Here is a 19,590-nt window from a genome sequence, read left to right as displayed (position 1 = left end):
TAATAATAATAATAATAATAATAATAATAATAATAATAATAATAATAATAATAGCCCACCTATCCCCAAACGATCGAAGCGGATTACAGCCATAAAATTAAGACAATAACAATTATAAATTAGATTATTAAATTAAATATGATTAATTTTAAAATGAATTAAAAAGAAAAAATAATTAAATTAAATTAAAAAATAATATTTATGAAACAAACATAAGTAAAATCACATCATCCCCTTACTCCCTTATTAAGAACTTAAAACATAATTATAATTACAGTTAAATTATTAAATTAAATATGATTAATTTTAAAATTAATTAAATTAAATTAAAAAGAAAAAAACTCGAGTGTGTTAAAGAACTGTGTGTGTGGCACATCATTTTTATTGTGTTAAAAATGTAACAGTATTGGGGAGAGGGGAGTTTATTAATCGCAGATCTGTGGAAACTGAAAATTTTGAGATTTGTGTAAAGCACGGGAAGGCAGTCTAGAGGTTTCATAGCTCTATAAGCTGTAAGAGGCTTCCTCGCGCCGCCACCGTCTCCTTGTCAGTCAACGGCTCTGGCTAAGAAAGCGCGGGAAGAAAGAAGGGCGCGCAAGATAGGTAAGGGGCGCGCACCCAAAGGGACCTCGCTGGGGGGGGGCACTGTCAATCATCCACGTGGCGTAGTGGTTTGAGCGTTCGACTACGACTCTAGAGACCGGGGTTCGATTCCCGGCTGCGCCACGAAGGGAAGGCAATGGCTAATCTGCTGTGAAGAACAAATCTTGCCAGGAAAATTCCATGATAGAGTCCGCTGCAAGTTGGAAATGACTTGAAGGCAGTTAACAACAAAAGTCCAAAGCACACTGCAGAAATAATCCAGTCTGAGACCGCTTTAACTGCCCTGGCTCAGGACTAGGGAATGCTGGGAACTGTAGTTTATTGTGGCACCAGAGCGCTCTCTGACAGAGAAGGCTAAATGTCTAAAGCATTGGGCTACAGTTGTTTAACAGTTGTTAAACCAGTTGCTATAAACTGAACCTGCTTCATTAGTTCTCTAACAAAATCTGCTGCAATGAATCAACATCTTTGCCATCTTCTATGATAAAACTTCACCGTTTGCCCAGTTTGCAAGGACTTAGATCCCAGTGAATTCAGTGAGTTTTATTCCCAAATTGGCGTGCGTCCGATTGCAGCCCTACATGTTCAACGTGTATATAAGAGACTGTCGTTTTTCAGTAACAATCCAGTGGGTGCTTGTGGTTGCTGTTGTTGTGTGCCTTCAAGTCATTTCCAACTGATGGCAACCCTAGCCTAAGGCAACCCTATGAAGGGTTTTTCTTGGCAAATTTCTTCAGAGGCTGGGAGAGTGTGACTTGCCCAAAGTCACCCAGTGCATTTACACAGCTGAGCCAGGATTCGAACCCTGCTCTCCAGAGTCATAGTCCAATGCTCAAACCATTACACAACACTGTGTGTGCTTATTTAGAATTAAATCTTACTTTATTCATCTGTTCTTTCTTCTAAGAGAATGCACAGGATATTTAACTTTCCCTTGCATTTCTACTGCAAAGGCATCCTCAAAATGCTTAGTGTTAGCCAAAGGAGGACCTTCTATTATGGGGCTCTTCCTACTATAACAAGGGCAAAAATGCAGTTGAAGGCTGCATCCACACTGCAGAATTAATGTAGTTTGATACCACTCAAACTGCAAACCATGATTTGTAGTTCTGTGAGATATTTAGCTGCCTCTCTCAGAGAGCTCTGCTGCCACAACAAACTACGGATCCCAGGATTCCATAGCGTTCAGCCATTACAGTTAAAGTGGTGTCAAACTTAATTAATTCTCCTGCAGCCGAAGACTACTGGCATTTATTACATCAGCCTGGACATCTCATTTTTCATTGCTGGTCACTTGTCAGGAAGAGGGAGTACACAATAAAAGCTGCTTGACAAGACTTCTTGCCTCCAGTTTTATGCTGGGGCAACAATTTTTAGCTGATTTGTTAATGGCTGTACAGTCTCTATGAGTGAATTTCATGCTGTTGAAAAGGTTAAGGTGAAGTATCTTTGCTCTGCTCTTCTTCTTCAAAAAGGCTGTTGGAAGAGCTCATAAAAATCAGTAACACAACAGCCTCTGCCTTCGGACTTAGAATATAATAAATAGATGGACTGGTAGCTGCTAAGTTTCGGGGTGGAGGCAGCAGCCTGACTTGACATTCACTTAGGTTTGATTCCTTAGGACAGGACAAAAAATGTAAATAAACCCCAAAGACATGGGAAAAGACTGTTTGGATAGGACTTAAGTGAGCTTTGGTTCGGTCTTGAAAATTGTTTGCAGTACCTGTGTGTAGTCCCTGTGCTAATCCTTGGGTTAGGTAAAAGAACAAAGTGTTTTGTGGGCATACCACATTTGTTTAGACACTGCTGTGTCAGCACAACCATCGCATGCTCAGAATGGGAGCAGGGTTTCTAGCACTGACAACAAACTGTCCAAAGCAGAGATGCAAACAAAATACTGTATGGTAAAATTCCAAAATTTAGCCATGTTAGTCTGTAGAATCTATTTAGAGAGATCTTGTCACACCTTTGAGACTAACTGAAAGAAAAAGTTGGCAGCATGAGCTTTTGTGGACTTAAGTCTGCTTCCTCCAAATCTATCAAACTTTAGTCTACGAAAGCTCATGCTGCCAGCTTCATTCTTTCAGTTAGTCTCATAGATGCTAGAAGATCTCTCTACAAACAAAATATGGAAAAACTGGACATTCTCTCTTTTGTGATGCTTCTTTTTTGTGCCTGCTGCTCATGGCTAACTCGGGTGTAGACAATACTATTCTTATTTTTCATATGTACTGTATAAAGATTTTTGGAGCACTGTAAAGAGACTAGTAGTCTGCCACTGATAACAATTGAAGTACTTGTCCCAAGGCAAGATTCACATGTGATCCAGCTGTATTTATGTTCATTTGATCAACAGTGCTATCAACATGGATAAGCCTTCTCTTCCTTGGCTGCAAAGATGTGATAAAACCTCTCGTCTCCTTCTGTGCACATTGATGTCTGGACCTTGTGGGGCCTTGGCTGCCTTCCGATCCCTTCAACGCTCACAGTCCACAGAAGAGGGAAGGCAGGGCTTCAACTGGCAGATTTTCACTGAGTACTTGTGTTCTCAAGAGCCTGTGCTCAAAGGGCCAGAGCAGACCCTTATCTTGTGAGTTGCTTATGTTTCTCATTTTCGAAAAAGGTTGGAATAGTGTCATTATCCACGTCAGAATTATCCACAGATTCAAGCATCCACTGCTTGAAAATATTTTCCAAATAGCAAACCTTGATTTTGCCATTTTATATAAGGGAAATCATTTTTTCTATGCCATTTTTGCAATCCGTGGGACTTGAGCTTCCACGGATTTTGTTATCCACGAGGTGTCCTAGGACTAGGGTTGCCATAAGTCAGGACCTCCAAACCGGGACAAATGTAGGACAACATTTTAAAATGTAGGACTTTTTAAAAAGAAAAAAATGCAGGACACCCCCCACCCCCACCCCTGCGCTCCTTCCCGGCCTCTGAGAGGGCCGAGGCCTCCTTAGAGGCCGGGAAGGAGCCTGCGGGGCCGCCCACGATCGCCGCAATTGCGAGCGGCCTCATCCCTCCTTCCCAGCCTCTGAGGGGGCCAAGGCCTCCTCAGAGGCCAGGAAGGAGCCCGCGGGGCCGCCCGCAAACGGCCTCCTCCTCCTTCCCAGCCTCTGAGGAGGCCGAGAAGGAGCCCACAGGGGCGCGCGTGGGCGGCCTCCTCCTCCTTCCTGGCCTCTGAGGAGGCGGAGAAGGAGCCCGCGGGGGCGTGCACGGGTGGCCTCCTCCACCTTCCCGGCCTCTAAGGGGGCCGAGGCCTCCTCCTCAGAGGCTGAGTAGGAGGGAGGGGGAGGTGGGGAGGGTGGCGCAGCCGTGCGCAAGAGGTGCCGCCTCCACCTCGCCTCCTCCACCCCAGGCCTCGCTGCCCTCCTCTTTCTCCGCCTCCTCCGCACGGCCATGCACGGTGGAGGAGGAAGAGGGCAGCGAGGCCCCGCGGGCCGTGGCCAACCCAGCTGCAACTGGGGTTGTCCCGGTTTTTGGCGGCACCTGGGACGGGAGGGGCCCAGTGCCGCCAAAACTGGGAAAATCCTGGTTGCAGCCGGGTTATGGCAACCCTACCTGGGACCAAACCACAGCGGATATGAAAGGCCCACTTTAGTGGACAGTGGAGCACTTCTCAGCATCAGGAAGGATTATTTTGAGATGTGTGTTTTTTATCTTAGTAGACAATTTCAGTTGTGAAAAATTGTGAAGTTGGTCCTCTATATACAGATTAATTTTTTGTATTTAAAAAATTGCTGTATTTACTGAGGGTTGAACCCAGTGTTGTTCCTCCATCAGCAGAATGGATGCTGCTAATGGATCAAACATCTCCTCCCCATTACAACCCTTACATATATCATAGATCTGCTCTAGAGAATTGGGACACCCTTTGGAACAAATTTTGGAATGGGGGATATTACAGGATAGGGAACAGAAGGAAAACTCCTGCACTAACATAGGTCTGTTTGCATCATGATGTAGTTCTGAATTCTGCCTGTATAAGAGAAGAAATCTTTCTTTCCTTGCTGGTAATAGTATCTTTAATATGCTATGCTGGAACTGCATTTTCTTTCTTGCATGAATGGTTTCTCAGCAGCCTGTCTTCCTATTAAAACCTGAACATATGCCTATAAATTCTGTCATGTGTCGTGTTGGGCAAGGTTTTAACCTTAACTTGAACCTTAGCTATGTTTGTTCTTTATGCAGTTAAAAAACCTACAGCTGGTCTCTGAGGACAGAATTATATATTACAGAAGATATCTGAGTGCTACTGAAAATAATATTATCATATCAAATTATTGCTTTCCTTACTCTTTGTAATGTGCAGTAGTGCTTGGGAGAAGACATATTGTTTTGTGTTAGAACACAGATTCTAGCACAACATAATTCTTATTATTCTTTGTACTAGAACATAGATTCTAACACAATATTATTCTTATTTTTCATATGCATAAAGTGTTTTGGAGCACTGTAAGGAGAGTAGTAGTGGGTCACTGATAGTGACTGAGGTACTTATCCCAAGGCAAGGTTTAGAGTATATACAGAGAACTCCAAGTTTATTCCTCATAATCTCTGTAGAAGTCCAATAAAAATAATCTTGAATAGGTTGTTGGGATTTGGCAGGAGTTCTGTGACTCCTGTAGTATTTAGTTCCTGAGGTATGCTAGACACTGAGTTGTATCATTTGTATTTATTAGAGTCAGCATTTTATCTTAGTGATGACAAAATTTAACTCATTCTTGTTTGTTTTCTTCCATGTGGCCATTTTAGAAAACCATTGCTATTGTTGCTTCCAGTTTTGTGCCAGAGAAATCTCTTTTCCTTGCTGCTTACAGTAGAGTCTGCAGTTCCAAAAGACTGCCTCAACCGTCTTCTTCAGGCCTCTAGGCTGGATTCCAGTCCAGATCTATGGGTGCAAAGAATGAGAGATTTACTACAGATGGGACTGGAAGAGAAGAGTGCTTCGACACCAGGCTTGTTATCAAGTGTCTGTGAACAGCAGCTGAAAGATCTGTGCCAGAAGGTTATGGCTCATCATAGCAAACCTATTTCACAAAGAAAGCTAAGCTGGTTTGTTAAACAGACAGATCCCTGCTTAGAGCCTTGTGGAGATGCTCTTGTTTCTGGGTCTCAGATGAGGAAAAACAAGAAAGCTCTTGAGGAAACTCTGACTCCTGAAGAAGAAAGACAGAGAAAGAGATTGCGTCTGGATGCAGAAGGGGATAGAGACTTTTTAAAATCATATACTGTACTGCAGGGAGTTGGTGTGCCTAGCACAGGGAACGAGCTCATGATGGAAGTTTCTGGAAGTGATGATGTTCACAGTCTGAGTGACAATGTTTGTCAAACTGCACCTAAGGAGAATGCAATAGAGACAGGAGGTGAAAATCAGAATCCTTCACAGGATGCAGCAGCCAAGGTTCCTGATCATATTAAGGTATGAACAAATTCTTAGATTCTAGCACAAGTATATAGAGCATAGTTTTTCTTACTGGTGTGAATGAGGCCTTGCAGCTATCTTCTCCACTGCTTGGCCAGAGATTGCATAAATGCTGAAAAGCCAGGAAACTGGTATAAAATAGCAAGGTTGTCAACATGCCATGAAGCAGGGTGTTAACATGTTGTTGTTGTGTGCCTTCAAGTCAATTCCAACTTATAGTGATCCTAAGACCCTAAACCCCTATTATGGGGTTTTCTTATCAATGTTTGCTTGTAGGAGGTTTGTCATTGCCTTCCTATGCTGCTGAGAGAGTGTAACTTACCGAAGGTCACCCAATGGGTTTCATGGCCAAATGGGGAATAAAGCCCTGTTCTCCAGAATCTCAGTCCAACATTCAAACCACTATGCAACACTATTATGCACCGGGTCTTTTGTAAGTTTGGTAAACACCAATAGCAAATACATTTCTATACCACTTATCAGTGCACTTAAGCACTCCTTAAGCATTTTACAATGTGTAAGCTAATTGCCCCCAACAAGCTGGGTACTCATTTTAGCGACTATGGAAAGATGCAAGGCTGAGTCGACCCTGAGCCCCTGGCTGGTATTGAACTCACAACCTTGTGGTTTGTGAGCGAGTGGCTGCAGTATAGACATTTAACCAGTGTGCCACCAGGGCTTCTTAAAGAGCTACCTATGGTGGAAGACATATTTATATCTAGCATTCATATCTTGCTGTATCGCTTGAAAGACAACAGAGCATCTTACATATCAGTTTAAAAATGAGATTAAGTCCATGCCTTCGATTTAAAAAGGTGAGGCAGATGGAATTAATTAGGGGACCCAGAAGAAGTTAGAGAAAAAAATTGGTTGTTCAATTTTGTTCAATTTGTTGGTTATTGGCAAAATTTAATAAAATACAACATGTTTCTGTGTGTATCTAAGAAAAGGAGATGGGACCATTAGAGAAGAGTGTTTAGTCAGAACAGGTGAAGAAGGGAAAAACGATACTAAAAGACTTAGTTGTTTATAGTTTCAGGGTGTATAATCCATAACAAGTTACAGAATTAATATAATATATGTTTATTGTTTCAGTTAAAATTTACAAATAGTTACAATTGTCTGTGTTTTCCATCACAAACACAATTAGTAAGTCCAAAATGGAGCCAGCAAAAGGAGAAGAATGAGTCACATGGAAGAGAGTATCAGTGTAAATGTGTGCTTGCCTGTGTTCACTCAGTTCTTTATTCTGTATTACTTTGGGGCTTCTCAGATGCCTAATTGTCAGGGGTAGGCAACCTTTTTGAGCCGGGGGCCGGGTTGCTGTCCCTCAGACAACTGGGGGGCCGAAGCCAAAAAAATAAATAATTAAATAATTTTTAAAAAATTAAATATATAAATAAACCAGGACAAATGTAGGACAAAATTTTCAAATGGAAGATACTTTTTTAAAAAAATGGAGGACACGCAAAAAAAAATTTGCGAATTTTTAAAAAAATGTTAGTATAAATGCATGTTTCTGAGGTTTCTATAGACAATTGCCCCCCAAAGTCCCCGGCGGCAATTGGTGGCAGGACCAGGCTGGGGCCGGTCCCAAGGCCTTGCCGGGCCGCATCCGGCCCGCGGGCCGCAGGTTGCCTACCCCTGGTTCAGACAGTCCATCACAACAGAGTGTGTTCCCCTCTGAGGAAAAGCTGCAAGCTTTACTTCTGTCACATAATTTGCTAAAAAAATCTAGAAAGGCTGTCCTGATACGTCATTTGGAAGCAACTACCCCTAGGAAAGCAGGGACATGGTTAGAAGAAGAAAAACAGCAGCAATGTGAACTGTCTTAGCCTCTTCCAGCGATTTGATGTAAAATGTCTGCCTTGTCTCCTCTTATAAGACTTGACACTAGCTCTGCCTTCATCCCTGTTCAGTCTGCCCCATTGATGATGGACAACCCTGGCTTAAAATAGGGCATGACTAAGGAATCCAGTACATTTCTACAGGTGTATCCTCTGAATCAGGAATCTTTATGCTCATGCCCTTCCTGCCTTCTTCCTTTACCAGTGATCATTATCAACATTATTGTGAAGTGTTTAAAAACTTGACTCTTACTTTTGCAGTCAGGCTGATTATTTCAGAGTAATTTGAAGACTGCAGCCAAGGCCAAAGACTGGTTTCAATGATTTTTTTCTCCTGCATTTTAGGTGCATGTACCAAAACTTAAGGAACAGCTACAGTTGCAGTTTGATGTAAGTATAAGTTATTGCATCTCCACATGAGACAGATATCCTCATAGTTGTACTTAAACATCTCTTGAAGAAAGTTCTGCGCACTTGAAATGACTTTCATTTTAAGGGCAGATAAAAGTATATTTATTTTATACTTTAAATGCTTCAACTACATTTATAGGCTGCCATCCTGTTACTTAGTCCAAACTAGAGTGGATCTATTTAATAAACTGTTATATGTGGATAAATCTCATTCATTGAATAGGTTTAATATAGTCAAAGCTAGTGAGGATTTTGTCCATTGTCTTATAACAACCACACAGAAGCATCAGCTGCTCTTTATTCATTTTACTATTGCATCTTCTAGTCTTCATACATTTATTAAAAGTTGTTTCTCTTTTTACTTTCAGCATTTGGGTGGGACTCCTCCTCCTGAGTTGCAGATTCTGAATGAATGTACTCCAAGCCAGGTTAGCAGGGTGAAAATGACACATGACTTATGATCCAGTCCTAGTCACAAACAACAAACACTTTTGTGACACCTTACAGAGCATGGAAACTTGCCATTCCCGAATAATCAAAGCTGCAGAAGTCAAAGCTGCAAATGTGGAGGGCTGACTGTAATCTTTTTCCTGACAGCCACTGCATTATAGTGGTTTGAGCACTGGACTACAACTATGGACAAGTGAACTGTGGTAGGAGGATGTGCAGAACCTCCATTTGAATGGCTATAGCATATCATTATAATAATTCTTCGTATAAGTAATTTTTTAGTCTTTGCCCCTTAAAGACTAAAAATGTTATAGCATGATTTTATGTCTATAATGAAGTGGGCTACAGCCCACAAATGCTTATTCCAAATAAAACTTGTTAGTCTTTAAGGTGCTACATATTTCTAAGTCCCACTTCATTCAGTAGAGCTTGTTCGTAGTTATAAGCATATTCCTAGACCTCAAACTGTTATTGAAAGCAACTAATGAAAGTTGAACCACATTTGTGTATAGACCAGATTTTGTTGATAACTGGGAAACACGTTGGTGTGTGCCTTCAAGTCATTTCAGACTTATAGTGACCCTAATGTGAACCAATAACAGGATTTTCTGGGGTTGAGAGTGTGACTCACCCAAGGTTACCCAGTGGATTTCCATGGCTGAGCATGGAACTGAACCCTGATCTCCAGGATTGTAGACCACTGCTCAAACCGCTATAGTACACTGGCTATCGGGATAAAGATTACAGTCAGCCTTCCACATTTGCAGCTTTGACTTCTGTGGATTTGAATATTCACAAATTTGATTAATATATTCTATCTAGGAATCTCTAGGTTTTCCATGTGACTCTATGGTCAACATCTGCCAGATGTCTCACTGGAAGATCCTAGGCATTTGTAGGTCTTCCAGCACAATTCTGTGGTCAGCTTCCGGCAGAAGTTGAACACATACTTGTGTTGGAAGACCTAGAGATTCCTACATCTTCCTACATTTTATTTGTGGTTTTCCCACTTTCATGGGAGTCCTATGCCCCTAACCCCAGTGAACATGGAGGGCTCACTGTACTCATATTAATGTTGATGTCATCTTTGTTTTCATATAGTTGGAAGGTTTGTGCTCGTTACTGCAGCTCTCAGAGTGTCTAGAGAATGAACTCCTGCAATTCTGCACTTGGTTAGTGGCACTCTCACCTGATCTCAGCTATAGTAATGCAGCAGTACTTGTTGCAAAGCTTTTCCTACCCCGGGTATGTATTGACAATTTATTTGATTGAGGAATTAAAGCGCTTTTCTTTGGCAGAAGCTTCAGAGACACCTTGGTCAGAGTAATGTTTATAAATGGTAGAAGCATCTCTAGATTTTTCAGTGGTGAACATTTCCAGAATTACCACTGTTTACAAACTAACAAAAACAGCTCTTTATTTGTCTGGGTAAATCCTTTCTTCATATGCTTTAATCATCTAATTTAATAGGAGCTGTCTATTTTATCTGCTCATGTATTTGTGCCCTGTCCTACTTCACTTCAAGTAGGAAATTACAGTTTTGATAGAATAATGCAGATATCTTTCCTACCTTGCAGACTGAAAATAATCTAAGGAGCATTTTGAATGGGAAAACATCTGAGAGGCTGAGCTGTCCATTGGTCTCTTTTTTCATTCTGATAGCAGCCTGATTTATTCTTATCTGACTCATTTAGCCTTATTTGTTCACTTTGTTCTTTACAGCTACTTTTGCATGAAAATGTCTCATGTGTCTTCTTCATAAGGTCTAGTTTGGCACTAAAGGGCATTCCATTCCCTTTATATATAGTTTGTCATTTACTCTTGCCCTATGTCTTGTTATAAATATGTGCATACATTTTAATTTAAATATACGTACATACTTTATTGCATATGGTCAATGGCCATTGCAAAATCAAAGTAATAATACAATATACATAAAATTTCCATAAAAACAATATACAACAAATTGTATCTGATAGCAAAAGTTTAATTTTAATTTAAGAATTAAATTAATGTTAGCTCTCTCTCTCTCTCTCTCTCTCTCTCTCTCTCTCACACACACACACACACACACAGAGATTGTGAATGCTGAATAAGAAATGCACCTAGAAACAAATTGAAAATCCTTATGGAAGCAATTTAAGAAGCAACAAATCAGTGGGGAGTAGAATGTGCATGAACAAGGCCAGGTGGTCAAATGCAGCGCTTATAATGACAGCTTTCCCAGATGTCAACACGGGTCATTAAACCTTTGTGGTTTGGTTTCCACTGTCATGTTCTATGGATGGGAAGTTCTGAGGAAGAGCAAGTCACTTAATAAACAAATAAATAAAATATTGATTTGGTCATAAGCTATAACAACACTAAAATAGCAATACAATGGTATTTGGATAATGTAATTGGTGGCCACCCACAAACCATTCTGAAGTGCAATTAATTGGATTACTTTGAATCCAGTGGTTTGAAATTTCAAACTGTAATTGTCTGAAATACTTGTGAGTGTGAATTGTGAATAGTGTAGTAAAGAGCACTGTGAGTCAATTAACCCATATGCACATTGATTTCCAGTATCACAGCAAAACAACCTGATAAAGATGTCTGCTTTTCCTTTCAGCATTTCCCCACTCTTAATTTAGGACAAACTAAAGCTGTCTTTTCATATCTAAAGATAGGTTTAGTTAGCATTACTAAAGATATATGTAACTACTCTTTTCTTCATTATGCATGTGTGGGCGGGGCTGGGGTGGCCGGCTGCATGGTAACTTGCACACGTGTCGCTCCTCCCCGGTTTGATTGCACGTGGGCAACAAACTTACAGTCAAGTTGCAGAGAAACAGAAACTTTTAATGATAACGACCCCAACACCCAACAAACAATAACCCCAAGTTCCAACAAGCCTTCCTGGGCGACCTCCGGGTTAAGCCAGTTCCCAGGCCCCCGTGACTCCCCAGTTCTGGCGTCTTCTTCCCTTGCCAGCCTCTGTGTTGCGAGTCGTCCTCCCGAGTGCTTCTCCAGCGGCTCCAAGTCAGCTTTCTCCAACTCTCAAGGCTCTGGGCCGGTTTGCCACTGTTCCTCTTTGGGGTCCCACCACTCCTCCTCAAGAGCTCCTTTCCCTCCTTGCGCCCACTCCTCTGTGTCCACGAAGGGAAAATCTCTTTCCTCTCGAGGGTTCCTTAGGCGAACTTCCTCATGAGGTCCTCTCCGTTGCCTGCCCGATCTCCTTTGTAACACTGCTGGTGTCCCATCCCTCTGTAGGCTTCACTTTACCTCCTTTCCCTTCTCCGACCGCAGCTCCCCGGCCTCCTCTTCCGCCACATTCCCTCCTTCCCATGCGACTTTCACCCTCTGCTTTTATCCCCCTTGGCTCCTCCCTTCCTCTTGTCTCCAACTCCGCCTCCCGTCCTTCCTCCTCCACCTGGTCCTCATCAGCCCACTCAGCTCTCTCCCCTAAGGGCACGCCCTCACTACAGCATGTTTGTTGGCTGTGTCTCAGGTAATATTCTCTGCACTGTTTCTGGTCTGTAGATTCTCTTGCTGACTGACCCAGCCTCTTGGGCTCTTATAACTGCCCTGATGATGTTCTGCTCCAAGTATGCTCGCCCTGTCTGTTGCACCTTGATATCTTCAATTGTACAAGCTCCAGAAAAAGGTGAGTTTATCAAATGTACTAATAATAAATGCTCATTTGTTTTGTCTGTTGTGGAGATATATATTATTCTACAAGCAAGCCCAGATGATTGAGCATAGACAGGACTACAAGCAAAATGTCTCTGCTGAGTGAGGAGAAGGGGACATATTTCAGCATGCATGGATGAGCTCTGTGGTAATCAGAAAAATCAGGAGCAAAACCTCTCAAACAACTAAAAACAGTCCATTGAAGATTGAATAGGTTTAGTAGGGGCTGGCTTGATCCTGTGTTTTGTGAAAGCAGGTCGCAATCACGCTGTCTCCATGGCTGCTCCCAAGGCAGGCTGAACACCCATGGGCTGTCCGCACCAGGCGGTGTCAAGCTGTGCTGCATAGTTGTTGTTGTTGTTATTATTATTATTATTATTATTATTATTATTATTATTATTATTTTGCCTCCTCACCATGCATGCACAAATACATGGCCAGCAAAGCCCAATTACCTCCCTATTCCTGCCCAGGGGCTATGCCACTGGATACCTGTCCATATGGCTGGCCACACAATCGAATGTGCGATGCACTGCCTGTACAGTACATCAGTGTGCCCAGTCGCATGTTGGCAAAGCACAATCATGGTCAGCCTCCATACATGCCTCCTTCATCCCATGCCCTCCGTTTTGTGTATGTCGTAATTACATCCATTGCATTATTGTGTTTCTGATTTGCTGCCTTCTCACACTGGTGTCAGATTATTTACATGCTGGTGCGATTATGTACATTTTCTGCCTTGCGTCAGAATATCCTAACTTTCTTTTGCTCTGGTTTTTTGTCTGGAGGGAAGCTTTGTTTCAATTTCAGCTTGCTGAAGGGCAGCACTTGCTTTTGCCTCACACATAAATCCCTGATTCCCCCTCAAAAAAACAACAACCCCCCAAAAAGAGCCAGAACTGACTGGAACACCATTTCCAGTTTTAGAAAATGCAGCCTGTACAATGTCAAGACTCTGCAAAATCCTCTAGCCCTCTACACTTACCTACTCTTCTTTTATAGTAAAAACATTCGCTTATAATGCACAGGAAGGGCACCTATACATCATTTTGGAAGTAAACACATTTGGAACATAGGTGGAACTTCCCTGTTTCCTTTTATATGTATATGCCTAGAATTTCCAGAATACTGTAAAAGCCTTTTAGTATGCCTTTGTCTTCTTAGGTTGCACCAGTTTGTTTCATAGAATTGGAAGATTCCACAAGATCCATCCAGTTCAACCCCTGCCATTCAGAAATACACAGTCAAAGCACCCCTGGCAGATGGCCTTCCAGTTTCTTTAAAAACCTCCAAAGAAGATGCCACCTCACTTGGAGGCAGCATATTCCACTGACAGAACAGCTCTTACCATCAAAAGTTCTTCCTAATGTTTAGTTGGAATCTCTTTTGTAGTTTGAATCTACTGCTCCATATCCTAGTCTCTGGAGCAGTGGAAAAGAAGCTTGTTCCATCCTCAATATGACTGTCTTTCAAATATTAAAACATGGTTATAATGTCACCTCATATTAGCACTTTTTCCATAAACAAAGCAATCATGTTTTGAGTCTTGCAGCTCCTGTGCTTCTTATCTACGGTAGTTTCACACCAGCTATCATGCGTTCAGCACAAAAAGAGCCTGTAGTTTTGCAATTCCCATCTATTTTGTTCTATCATGGTTTCTTTGCTGTGTGCTGAATGCCAGCATAAGTAGATCAACAGAAGTGTGGAAACATAGCACCATTTTACTGTGTGCTTTGTTTCTATGCTTTACAAACTTTGTTTTTTAAGAAGTCTGCTTTGCTTCCAACTAAACCAAATTACTGTAATCTCTGGTATTTTCTACTGTTATTTACTATCCAATTTGCGAAATATTTTCCAGTCTTTTTTGTTCACCTTCACAATAATACTCTTTTATGAATATTATAGCCCTCTTTCTCTCCCTCACACATACACCTCGGGCTGTACTATGGGCATGTGAGAAAGGTGAGACTTGACTTCAAGTCTTCTAGATCCAAGTCCCAACTTTCAGTGCATTTAGTTGCATTAGTGTCATTGTATAATCTTTTCCCTGATTGATATGCTACTCAGAAATATGTAAAGTCATACAGTGTCTCTGATCATATTTCCAAATGCTCAGATATCCCCCACACTACAGGACTAGCAGGTAGGGTGTGGGTTATAGGATAACTGATGCCACAGCTTTTTTTTTTTTTTTAAAGAAACACACTATTGGCAATAATGAGCAAGCTGCATGTGAATCATGGTTCTGAGGCATGGGTCTAATCTTCACTGCAGAAATAGTGCAGTTTGGTATAGCTTTAACTGCCGTGGCTCAATGTTGTGGAATCTTGGGATTTTTAGCTGTGACACCAGAGCTCTCTCACAGAAGGCTAAATATCTCATAAAACTACAAATCCCAGAATTTTGCAACTTTGAGCCATGGCAGTTAAAATGCAGTGCAGATTAGACTATAGTTAAAGAAATGTCCAGATAAGAATTTCCTCAAGTTAAATAAGTAATTACTTAACAGTGTTCCTTGTACGCCCTTTGAGCTATATAAAATGCACACTTAAGTCTTCTACCTTTATTTTTGCAGGCCATGAGCAGATAAAGGTAGTGTGCAAGCTAATTGAAGAATGTTTGGAGCCTGAGTATGTGAGACTGGTATTCAGGTAAATCTTTCAAATGCAAAAGGAAATATTATATTGGAGGTGCATCAAATAGTGTTTGGCTTCCACTATTAAATGGAGTGAGCCTAAATTTAACCCCTATACCGCTTCTACATATCTTGGTTTATTAACCCAGGATCTTTGGTTCACTGGGCTTGGGCCCAGGATACCTACAGGACCGCCTCTCCCCATACATTCCGCCTCGCACCCTCAGAACTTCCGGGCAGCAGCTACTGAAGGTGCCTGGGGCTAGATTAGTCTCCACCACTCGGAGGACATTCTCCATAGCTGCCCCAGCCCTTTGGAATGCGCTGCCCACAGAGCTCCGCTCGTCCACCACCCTGGCCCAATTTAGGAAGGACCTTAAAACCTTCCTATTCCAGCAGGCATTCCCCGAGTAAATATCCTGTGGGCCTCCCTCCTCTTTCGTGGCCAAGAGGTTGGGCTTTGGGGCTTTTACTATTGGTTTGTTTTTAATGTGTTTGTTTTTATTATTGTAACAGTTTGTATTTTTAATATGTTGTGAGCCGCCCTGATCGAGAAGGCGGAGCAATATAAATAAAAGTTTTATTTATTATTATTTATTACATATGAATGTGACTGGTGGTATTAGCCATTTATAGCTGTTAACATATTTGTTGATCAAGACATAATCCCTGTGAATGGCACAAAGTCCATTTGTAATTGTGTTCTTTTTTATTGTTGTTATTATCATGTATTTATATAGTGTCATCAATGTACATGGCACTTCACAAGTAAAACAACCAAAAGTAATGAGTCCTGTCAAAGGTGTACAGTCTAAAATATATGTACACACAGAGAGAGCAGGAAGGAATGAATAATAAAACTATAAAATTATACAGTGCAATTGTAAAACAAATTATCCATAAAATACAAAAAAAGACAATATAACATAAACCAAACTGAGAAATACACATAATCAGATCTTTTCTTTTCTTTTCTTTTCCTTCCTTCCTTCCTTTTCCCCATTTTGCCTTTCAGCCACATTATAGAGGTCCCATGGTCAGAAGATCTCCTTACAATTGTGCATTCTTTGCTGGGAAGACAGGTGATTATATGCATTTAAGTGCTTCTGGGTTTCATCAACAAGAAGGAATCAAATTGAATACATTTGTTGTCTCCAAACAGGTAGATTGTGAATTCTTTGCTGACCCCATTACAATCCTTTCTCATTTCAAGACATGTGAAGCATGTGGTGTCCTTTAAAAGCTGGAACATGTTAAGGCCAGCATGTTGATATGTAGGGCTTAAGTGATTATGGTCTGAGCTCCCTTTAGTGGCCAAGGAGACTGTCTGGCCAGCATCTTGCTGGAATTTGACTCTTCACCAGAATGGCCTTTGTGCTGAGACTAAGCAATTGTAATGAGCTGGGGTGATTACTATTTTTGGGAAATGTTCTTCCTCTCTTCCACAACTTCATTCCTCTACTTCTCTTTTCAGGTAGAATTGTCCACTGAGTTCTTCAATGTTTTGGTTTTAAATCTTTGTCAGATGGCTCAGGAATTTGCCACATCAATGCATTATGCAAAATTGATTCTGACAGTGCTGACCAAATATCAAAAAAGCGTGAGTAATTACACTAGGAATTTTGAAATGTCAACTTGACCTGTTACAGTGAATGGACCTTCACTGATCCATTCACCCACTGGTGAAATGGGTCTGTTTCATATCTTTGCATGTACACCAGTGATTCCTTCATTTACTGTAGGAGGTACACTACCTTATTAGCCCAGATAGCTGCATCATGGTGGGATGGGGTGGCATACCTTTGTCCATAGAGTATCAGATTGAGAAAACATCAGTTTTGGGAGGAGGAGTGCTGTAGGTGGGGAAAACTAACAATTTATGGAAAGCCAGCATATCAAATTGTCATATTTCTGAGAAAATATCTATCATTTTGTAGTATATGTAATTGTTTAGGTGTATATGAGGGGGATGCGGTGGCTTAGTGGTTAACACACCACTTCTGACAATTGGAAGATCAGAAGGTTGGCAGTTCGAGGCCTGAGTCCACCTTAACATTAGGAAGAACTTCCTGACAGTAAGAGCTGTCCAACAGTGGAACACACTCCCTCGGAGTGTAGCGGAATCTCCCTCCTTGGAGGTCTTTAAACAGAGGCTGGATGGCCATCTGTCAGGGATACTTTGATTTGGATTTCCTGCATGGCGAGGGGTTGGACTGGATGGTCCTTGCGGTCTCTTCCAATGCTATTATTCTGTGATTCTATGAGTGCCTCATGATGGGGTGAGCTCCCATCAGTAGTCCCAGCTTCTGCCAACCTAGCAGTACAAAAGCATTTAAATGCAAGTAAATAAATATGTACCACTTTGGTTGGAAGGTAATAGTGTTTGGTGCAGTCATGCTGGCCACATGACCACCGGAGTCATCTTCGGACAACATTGACTCTTTAGCTTCTTAACAGAGATGAGCACTGCCCCCTACAGTCGGTTATGACTAGACATTCATGTCATGGAGCTACCTTTACCTTTTCATATGAGGGAGAGAGAGAGAGCACATACCTCCTCATTCCTCCTCAACTTCCATTTTGTTAAATATTGGTTGAAATTATCTGTAAGAGAAACTGGCAGATATAATGTGGTTTTAAGGAACAGTGGCAATATCTGCATTCCTCCCAGTTTCTTACAGAATATGGTACTACCTGATTTGATTCAAGGCTTGTTATCCCAAATTGAAGTTTATTGGAATATACATGTTTCATCTTCGGTTTATAACTATTTTGAATTTGCAATATTAAGGAAATAGTGTATGTTTTAATATACTTTATTTAGGGACTTAAAAAAAGAAAAACAGATCCCCAAGGAATTATGAGAGAGATAAAATAATGGCATCTTCTAGAAAGCAATGTGTAATTCAGTTCTTCAGAGATGCGTCCAACTAAATAGTCTTTGGCATCCTGTTTGTGTATCTTTAGTAGACAAGAGTGGGTAACATTTAGCCTTTGAGGTGATGTTATACTGTAGTTCCCATCATCCATCACTGTGGACCATCATAGCTAGATAAGATGGGAGTTGTAGCCCAACAGCATGTGGTGAGCCAGAAGTTGCCCATCTCAGTTATAGACTAAGTATGTATTGGGGATAGGAGATGATGGCAGAAGCAAAGTCTTATAATAGTATATACTAGATAGCTTACATTTTCTTTTCCTATTTAGATTACATTGGCTCAACATCATCGTTTGTCTTGTGCTCTCGACCTCAACAAAACAATGTTAAAGAAGTCTCTCCAAGTTGCACTGAAGCGAGTGACTTCTGGATGAAAAACATTCCAGATAAAAAATGGAATGCTTTTTCTAAAGGGGAAATGTAAGAAGATGACCATATTCTTCAGTGATGGTTAACTGCAAGATGGGAATGACTGAAGACAGTTTTCAAGGTGGAAGAATCAAAAGAGCCTATGTCTCTTGAACCATTGTTTGCCTTGCTTCACATATATGACAAAAATGTCAGTTAAAGGATTTGAGGTTTGAGTACTTTCATGATTCACACTGGATGTATGCACTGTCTTAGTTGCTGTAATGTAGGATTTTATATATTATTTATTGAATATAAACAAAAATAGGACATGTAAACAGTGGGTGTGGCAGATCCTTAAATTGCTGGGGCCAACAGGTGTGTCTGCCTCTTAGGACACCTTGAGACAGCTGAGCTATCTGTTTACAAGGGGCTGCTCCAGACCGGGCAAATGTGATGGGAAGTTGTAATATTGAGTGCTGTTAATTCTTTTATCTCCATCTAAATGATGTTTCCGTTTTCTCAGATTATTTTCAGGCAGTTCCCAGTGCCAACTGCACATTTTATTCCATCCTGAAGTGGCTTTCTTTTTGTTCTACTATGTCTGAAAATTAAAAAATATTCTCCTTTCTCTTTTTAATTTTTTTAATTGTAGCATATAGTATATCAGTTAAATGCCACTTTTACTCTGCAGCACTGCACTTCTTAAGATTTTTTTTTAAATCAGGAGAAAAAATTTCCTTTAAAGCATGGGACAGCTTCAAGAAATCATGGTCCTTATTTCCTAATAAAAAATCCATTTGGAAGAACGTTAGTGCAAGTCCAAAAAATTTCTACAGCTACCACAAAGAAATGGAGCAAGTGGAGGCAAAAGTGACAACAAATGGCAAAACCCAAGGTGCTATAGTGAGAGACCTCATGCTTTTTTAGAACAGTTTAAAAGATCTCAAGGCTGAGATGAATTTGAATAGCCCTACTAATAGTGAGGTACAGATGGAATTAGTATGATGAGAGCCAAAGGCTTCCCACCTTTGCACTAAAATAAGGCAATGAAGAGTTGCATTCAGAAGCAAAAGTGCAGTACTTATACTGGTGAAACACAGGATACATGCACTAAATAGAGGATAATGGAGGAGACAGCTGGGGAGGTCCAGGGAAAGGTGCAGAAGGTGTTGCTTGTCCACAGACATAATTTTGCTGTTACCAATAAAAGAAGATATGTAACACCAATTCAGCTCTAGTGCCATTTTT

At 41.0% G+C, this 19,590-nt stretch overlaps 1 protein-coding gene across 4 annotated transcripts; it reads left to right on the top strand.

The window, feature by feature from the left end:
- The first annotated feature begins 474 nt into the window (after positions 1–474).
- FANCE (FA complementation group E) lies at positions 475–19,588 on the top strand. 4 transcript variants are annotated; one of them, XM_042461816.1, is made up of 11 exons: positions 475–603; positions 2,960–3,193; positions 5,366–6,032; positions 8,228–8,272; positions 8,662–8,721; positions 9,845–9,988; positions 12,269–12,392; positions 14,994–15,069; positions 16,069–16,135; positions 16,528–16,653; positions 18,261–19,587. In XM_042461816.1, exons 2-11 carry the CDS (start codon positions 2,970–2,972, stop codon positions 18,363–18,365), a joined length of 1,638 nt encoding a protein of 545 aa, XP_042317750.1. In that variant the 5' UTR covers positions 475–603; positions 2,960–2,969; the 3' UTR covers positions 18,366–19,587. The 4 variants fall into 4 exon arrangements, 3 of the variants coding, with proteins under 3 accessions (XP_042317750.1, XP_042317751.1, XP_042317747.1); XM_042461817.1 differs by lacking the exon at positions 475–603 and adding an exon at positions 897–1,139; XR_006103348.1 differs by lacking the exon at positions 475–603 and adding an exon at positions 1,810–2,041 and having other exon boundaries at positions 16,532–16,653; positions 18,261–19,588.
- Positions 19,589–19,590: the final 2 nt, after the last annotated feature.

Source organism: Sceloporus undulatus, chromosome 4 (assembly GCF_019175285.1).
Source record: "Sceloporus undulatus isolate JIND9_A2432 ecotype Alabama chromosome 4, SceUnd_v1.1, whole genome shotgun sequence".
Lineage (NCBI taxonomy): Eukaryota > Metazoa > Chordata > Lepidosauria > Squamata > Phrynosomatidae > Sceloporus > Sceloporus undulatus.
Note: the sequence above shows the minus strand (reverse complement) of the source record. Positions and strands in the feature narration are given on the sequence as shown.

Bases quoted from the DNA above. Each gene is read 5' to 3' on its own strand.
- FANCE (XM_042461813.1), top strand. From the start codon at position 2,022: ATGCTGTTGAAAAGGTTAAG. The intron at 2,042-2,959 runs GTGAAGTATCTT...TTTGATCAACAG, and splicing joins ATGCTGTTGAAAAGGTTAAG to TGCTATCAACATGGATAAGC. The intron at 16,654-18,260 runs GTGAGTAATTAC...TTTCCTATTTAG, and splicing joins TGACCAAATATCAAAAAAGC to ATTACATTGGCTCAACATCA.